General features: G+C 32.8%; 1 protein-coding gene across 3 annotated transcripts; it reads right to left on the reverse strand.

Moving 5' to 3' along the window:
- Window positions 1-328: 328 nt before the first annotated feature.
- On the reverse strand, window positions 329-6,307 carry LOC124934416 (factor of DNA methylation 2-like). 3 transcript variants are annotated; one of them, XM_047474945.1, is made up of 6 exons: window positions 6,057-6,307; window positions 4,828-5,039; window positions 3,254-3,474; window positions 2,165-2,347; window positions 1,523-1,732; window positions 329-828 (listed from the first exon to the last, which is right to left on the reverse strand). In XM_047474945.1, the coding sequence occupies exons 1-6, from the start codon at window positions 6,095-6,097 to the stop codon at window positions 589-591; spliced, it is 1,107 nt and encodes a 368-aa protein (XP_047330901.1). In that variant the 5' UTR covers window positions 6,098-6,307; the 3' UTR covers window positions 329-588. The 3 variants fall into 3 exon arrangements, with proteins under 3 accessions (XP_047330901.1, XP_047330903.1, XP_047330902.1); XM_047474947.1 differs by having other exon boundaries at window positions 4,828-5,034; window positions 6,057-6,305; XM_047474946.1 differs by having other exon boundaries at window positions 4,828-5,138; window positions 6,057-6,305.
- Window positions 6,308-6,975: the final 668 nt, after the last annotated feature.

Consider the following 6,975-nt stretch of genomic DNA (forward strand, 5'->3'; position numbering starts at 1 on the left):
TGCAAAGTCTTATTTGTTGTTATTGTTCGGTTTGGATATCATATGAAGCCTAGCTAGGTTAAGAGAGGAAGTTGCAACTCAATGGTTTTGGCATCTGTGATCATTTGGGCCAAGGCAAAGGAGTTTTTGTCTATTTTGTATTTTCTTTGTTTTTGTTTGTGGCTGTTTTGAGGCCATTGAATGGCTGTTATGGGGCAGATCTTTTCTGCCTTGTTAGAATTGTATAGGAGGTTTATCTCCAACTTTCTTCATTGATTCACCTTCTTCTACAAACAAATACACTATCTACTAGTTTTGCATGACCAAATAAGTGTAGAGAAACCTAATCAAGATATATAACATTTGTCAAATATGAGGGATGAAAGTAAACAACAGCATCTCTCTATCAAATTGCCAGTAAGATATTTATTATATCATTCTTCTAATGTTACAATAATCAACATCGTTTTATAGAAGCAGATAGTATAAAGTTATGCCTAACATTTTCGTGGAGCAGATAAATATGTTACAGTAATGTCACATTTTGATGCACTGTTCAAGCATTTCTCTAGGAGCTGATAATACAATAAATTTGATCATCGATGTCTGTCACCTTCTACTGCGTTTGGTAGGCTTGAGAGTTTTCAGTTGTTGGACAATACAATGAACTACCTCTTTAAGACTAGCTTTCCTTCCCTCATTGAAGTTCCAAAGTTCAGAAACTACATACCTCCCACTTGGATTGTAATCATTTAACTCCAATAGTGCTTTCACCACACTATCATATGCACCATCTCCCCATATGTTTTTCAACTCCATCAACTTTGGATCTGAATCATCAATTATTTCCTGCACCATAAAAAAGGGTGGAATTTGTATCAGTAGGGATACTATATTTGTTTGGAAATATGAATGAGTGATATGACTTTCCTAGAGGCAAATATGTGCAAGTATGAAGTAACTATCTTTCAAGAAACAACAAAGCTCTCAAACTCGATGGAAAATAATTATGTTGTGCCAATAGGATGTATCGTCTATTAATAAGGATGAAAACATGTATTTATTCAATATACACAACAATTCATCACAAACTATTCCAACAATAGTAAGTTAGTGGGTTAGTAGTTTATAAATAATAGATTATGTATAATGTGCAAATATGAATGAAGATATGCGTCTATTTTCTATTACGGATAAATGAAAAGAGAATGACCTAAGGCTATTCTTCTCATCTACCTCTCTTTTGCAAATCCTAAATGTCTAGGTTGGTACATGTTAATAAATTGGAAATGACATTATTGAATTTTCTATTTAATGTGTTCAGAGTATGTTGAAAATGGAATTCAAATTTTAAAAGAATTCACTCATATACATTTTTTTCCATCACAATTCCATACTCTCTCTACTTGATGAAATTACAGTTCTAGGGATTTTTTCAAACATAGAGTTTGAAATTATATCCAATTCCGGGTAAAGTGCCAAAGTGGCTGATGCGGTAAAATATGGAAGGGCTAACTGTAGGTTTGGAAATCTGAAGCGGTACCTGCAGTTTTCCTTCTTTCATCACTGTCTTGAAAGGCTGCCAACCAGGATCTTTGACATTTTCTTGCCACAATGAGGTTTGCTCCATTGATTTCACCTCCCAGTCTTCACGGGGAAACCTGCGAAAGCATAGATCCTGGAAAGGTTTCTGATCAACCTCTCCCATTCTTTTGACCCCTATTGTTGTATTATCCAATATATCTGGCAGAACCTATTAATGTTCGTTCAAGGAAAATCACATAACAAAATAAGAATGGTATTATTCGCATAAGAACTTCAACTTGCATTGAAATAATATACTCAACGGCTCCATTTTTTGAACAAAACACCCTTTTATATTAAATTTGTTTACTTAATTGAATTTGTTTCTTTTAATCGATTTAACATATAGAAAAGTTTTTTCTTTTCTTTTCTTACACTAGGGTCTTTTCCGTGGAGGAGGCTAGAATCGTCTCACCGTTATAACCCCCTTCATTAAAGGTGCTTTCAGAGAAGATTTGAACTTGAGACCTCAACCTCTACGTTCAACATCTTACCATTTGAGCTACCCTAGGTGAGTGCATATAGAATAGTTTTTCTTTTTAAAGGAAACATAACTAATTCATATAGAAAAGTTATGTCTTTGTAAAGAGAAGGTTCTAACGTTTATCAATTCTTTGCGAGCTTCCTGTAGTTCATTGTTACTCATGTGATCTCTCAATATGAGAGTTTGGTTCAAGCTTTCCACATTATGCAATTCATCCATTTTTTCAGCCAACTCTTCCTTCAAATCATCAACTTGGAGGACCATGCTGTACTCACTTTCAATTAGATATTGGCTTTTCAACTGCATCACTCATAACCAAATATAACATATCAGATTGCAAGAAATCAATTAAGAAAGAAAAACTTTTGAATACAAAGTATTTCTCTACATAGAACATGACCAGCTACATGCTTATATAAAAAAAAGTGACAAAATCAACATTTTATCATCAATGAAAATAACTCGATTTGGAATCAGCAACTGAATGAAGAAGCTATAAGATTAGAAGCCTATGTCAAAGCAAATGAAGGTGATGTGGTTCTATTTTGAAGCACTTGTACTTTTGGTTTTTTGTAACCGGATCCGAATCCAAATCCACATGATAGACAACTAATAAATTTATGAATCTGTCTCTATCTAAATCAAGTTTACAAACGTAAATGTATCTGGATGAGATACAAAAATAAGTGTTTTCAGATTATGTTCTCTTTGTCTCATTTTATATCTCATGTTCCCCTTTTTTCTTATCCATTTGTCATGAATTATTAGAACTTAGAATCTTTATATGCTATTTGTTCTGTTTATTATGACTTTCACTTTTAACAATACAACATTATTTTTGGAAAATTTTGAAGAGAAAATAAGTAGTGTATGATGTAACAAATTGTTATATTTATTTTTTAAAGCAGGTCCCACCGCCATGACCCCCTACATCAATCAAGGTTCTTTGAATGGGAATCAAACTTGAGACCTAAATCCTGGGTGATTCATTTATGGTTTTACTATAAACAGAAATGTTTTTTGGCTCAATGCTAAATCCTCGAGCACTCAAAATGTATAAGAAACTAAATACCAGTAATTCGTAGCACTCAAAATGAGAACTACAGAGATGAACATGATCATATTCAAGTTACCTCCATTAGCAGTACAGAGATTCCGAATGCAAAAACATGCGGTAACTGCTTTAATAGTAAAAATCATACTTACATTTTCCATCTCTGTGTGAATCTTTTTGAACTCATGTTCAACATGGGATTCTCGCTTTTCCAGTTCCGTTGCCCTTTGCTCAATCTCATTTCTTTGATTAGACAGGTCCTGCTTTAGATTTTCATTTTCTAAACCTAAAGTTTGCATCTTCTTGACCTCATACTCCAGCTTATATTTCAGCTTTTGATTTTCTTGCCTAATAAACTCCATTTTTCTCAATTCTGAATATAGTAACAACTTGTCATGAACACTATTCAATAGTTTTAGATACTCATTCTTACAATCAATAGAATTTTAACTAAATACACATCAGAAATAATTGCAAGAGAAAATGGTGAGATAATAAGAAATCGATTATCAGTTTCAGGGAGCTTGAAAATAATGATATTTTGGTATTTTATTCAAATAAACCACTTTTCCGGGACATAGAAGCTAAACAGGTAAGAATGTTTTGATACAAACATAATATTAGACTTTGAAGTTTGAACTATTGACAAAGAAGAAAGTAAAAGAATGAATCATTAGTCATGAAAGGACCACTTAAGAGACCAAACCAAATCAAATAAAATAAGATTCAGAAACCTTTCTTTAGAAAAAGAAAAGACAATCTTTCTACATAAAGAGGTGATAATAGAGAAAAATATAGTGTCAATTAAGTCTTCCAATGCATATTTCTTTTATGAAGATAGTTTCCTTTCCAGGACAGAGAAAGATAGTGCGCATATAGCTTCTGAGCAGCCGGGATCAAATCTCATTACAACAACTCAGCCAATATAAAGGCATATTTGGGTGATGGGATGTATATATATGGGAATCAGAAAAGATTAAGCATAAGATATAACTCTCCATCTCATTTTGTTAGTCACATTGTTTTGCACTGAAATTTGTGTAAAAGAAACATGTTTTGCCCCAATAGATGGAATTTAAATTCCTTCATTTCTAGGAAGCTCAACAAATAACATTGATTTCAATTTCATGAAATTTATAATTTCAATTCTAGTTCTTTATTTCAAACATTCACTCACACTCCATTCCAATTCCAAATCAAATTCTACAATAGCCAAACATAGCCTAAAGGCAGAAAATATAGATTGGAAAGGATAGAAGGGAAAAAAAAATTAATTTTTATTTGGTTGATGCATTTGTATCTATTCCTCACCATGAATTTACTAAAGTATTTTAATGCCCTAATTGTGCTAATTTAATAACTAGATGAGATGATAATGTATATTACTAGAAATCACTCTTCAACAACTTTAATAATACAACTTTAATATTTTCGCCCCAAAATAACAATTGAGAAGTACTTGGTCATTTTTTCAAAAGCAACTTGAGACAATGAGATTATAACTAAAAACAATGGAGAAATGAAAATGCTTTTTAATGTCTTTCATGTAAGGCAGCATAATAGCAAGCCCACAGCCTTCCATCACATAAAAAACCCTGAACATTTTATTGAAAAAACTTATCTGGGGATCAGGCAGTGTATTTTCTTTTTGCTTTGTTGGGACTAATCAAATTAGCAACTCAGCACAACAATGATGAGCTGGAGATGGTTGAGAACAAATCTTTACCTTGAGCAAATGTTTGATGCAATTCGTCTTTCTCAGCAATCATCCTGTTGAGAGCTACCGAAGTCTCATTGTGTTTATGCTCTAACTCCCACAAATTCTGATTTTTCATGTCAATCTCCTTAGCTAGGTTTCGAGCCAATGTGCGTGCCTTAAAAAGACCTTCAAGAAGTATTTCCTTATCCATTTGTACGAGAAAGCACAAGGTGCCTATACTTTTTACGTAGAAGAAATATCACGTCAATTAATCCACAAGGTTCAATTGAACTGGCACCAGTAATAGTTCACAGAAAATATTTTGCATCCAATTTTTCCTATCCAATAATTGTAGAATTCTTGTCAATTCAGCCAGCAATAAATACAGAAAAGAACACGCTAAAGAATGCTGAAGCAAAGATATCAGCAAGTAAGAAAATCATTAATCAAAATCAACAAAGTGAAAACGCCCCATTTGGAAACACTTTCTTACTCTATCTGAACCCGGATCCAAAACCGTCAATAAATTTATTTGGAAACACCCTTTTATGTCATGGTATCTCATCAAGATGTGGATCCAGATGAGACTGCGTTTGGAAACATAACTTATTAAAGGTTTTTTGTATCCGGATTCAGATCCAGAAAGTGTTTCCAAATGATTCCGTCACCTTAGTTGAGTATTCAGGTCACATGTTCAATACTTGATATAAACATTGTATGTACTATTAGAAGCCGCCTTTCGTGAAAAATTCATTAATTTGAACTTTAACATTTCAAGAAAAGATATCCCAATTCACAACCCCCTTTCTTGTGTTAACACTTGGTTGAATACTATTTAAAGTAGTAAACCCACATGTTTTATGATGAATATACCAAAACCAAAACCATCTTCAAGTATGACAATCAACTCAAGAACTTGAATTTAATAGAACAGATGGATATATAACCCAGTACAATGCCCTATTTAAAAGCAAATCTGAAGCTACAATTGTTTCTTCTTCCTTTTATAAGATAAACCCTCAACATTATTAACCTCTGATACGAGAATGTCAGTAATCACTAGACTGTGAGTTTAATTTCAGAAATTCCACAAATAATGACATCCCATTGCGGAAAAAAACTGTTTTTTTTTTACTTCCGAAACACAGTCTTCAAATCAACAAAAGAAAAGAAGATCCAGATACAGCGAGCAGTCGCAAATTTAAGATAATGAAAACACATAAAAGCAGCTTAGGAGAGAAAAATTAGAACTTTACCTCATTGCATGGATGGTTATGTCTGCATTATCATTTAACATTGGTAACTGGAATCGAAATGAGACCACTCAATATCTTGAGAGAAGAAGAGGCATAGCTCATTGCATAGGTCGATTGTCGATATTATCTACAAGGTCAAGAAAGAGAAAGACGCTCCTTTTCCTTGATTATAAACCCTAATTTTAATTCTATTTTAGAAACTGGTGAAAAAACATAAGCACTCACTCCATGAACGTGATGCGGTTAAGAGAGGCAATGAGAGAGAATTGAACGATTCATTCAAGAAGATGAGAAAATAAACTATTTATAACTGAAAAAATAAATATATATATTATTGTGTTAAGAAAATAATTGTTTTAGACCTAGAATTTCTATTTATTTAATTATATTTCCATTTTATTTTATTAGATAAAAATTATATATTGTGAATACATTATTACAAAATATAACTAAATATCATTTTTAAAATATAATTCATTTTCTTTCTTCTTACCAATTGTGTTTTTGTTACCTATCTTTTCATTTGATTTCTTAAAAATTCTAACCCTTTATTTAAACATTGATATTGGACACGACAAATAATTCTTCCAAAAGAAGTCATGAAAAAGTGATCAATTATGAGAAATTTCATTTAGGGGAATCAAGAGCGTGGAAACAAAAGATGAAATGACCATTTTGATTTGATGTTGACTTATTCGCTCGTCGAAATGTCTACGAGATTCCATAAGAGCCCAATATCTCAATAGCACCTTTGCGAGCGGTAGTCAAACGGAGGCGTGAATGCAAGATGCCAGCAAATAATCGGCCGGATAGAGGCTAGGGATGCTTCCTTCCCACTGCGTCCTCCCTTGTGTGTCGGAGATATAAAGCGAGTGCACCGGAAAAGAACGGGAACTAGGATGATCTAATGAAAGTCATC

This window comes from Impatiens glandulifera, chromosome 4 (assembly GCF_907164915.1).
Source record: "Impatiens glandulifera chromosome 4, dImpGla2.1, whole genome shotgun sequence".
In the NCBI taxonomy this organism is placed as follows: Eukaryota; Viridiplantae; Streptophyta; class Magnoliopsida; order Ericales; family Balsaminaceae; genus Impatiens; species Impatiens glandulifera.

Bases quoted from the DNA above. Each gene is read 5' to 3' on its own strand.
- LOC124934416 (XM_047474945.1), bottom strand. From the start codon at position 6,097: ATGTTAAATGATAATGCAGACATAACCATCCATGCAATGAG. The intron at 5,040-6,056 runs GTAAAGTTCTAA...CTACGTAAAAAG, and splicing joins ATAACCATCCATGCAATGAG to TATAGGCACCTTGTGCTTTC. The intron at 2,348-3,253 runs GTAAGTATGATT...TGAGTGATGCAG, and splicing joins TTCACACAGAGATGGAAAAT to TTGAAAAGCCAATATCTAAT.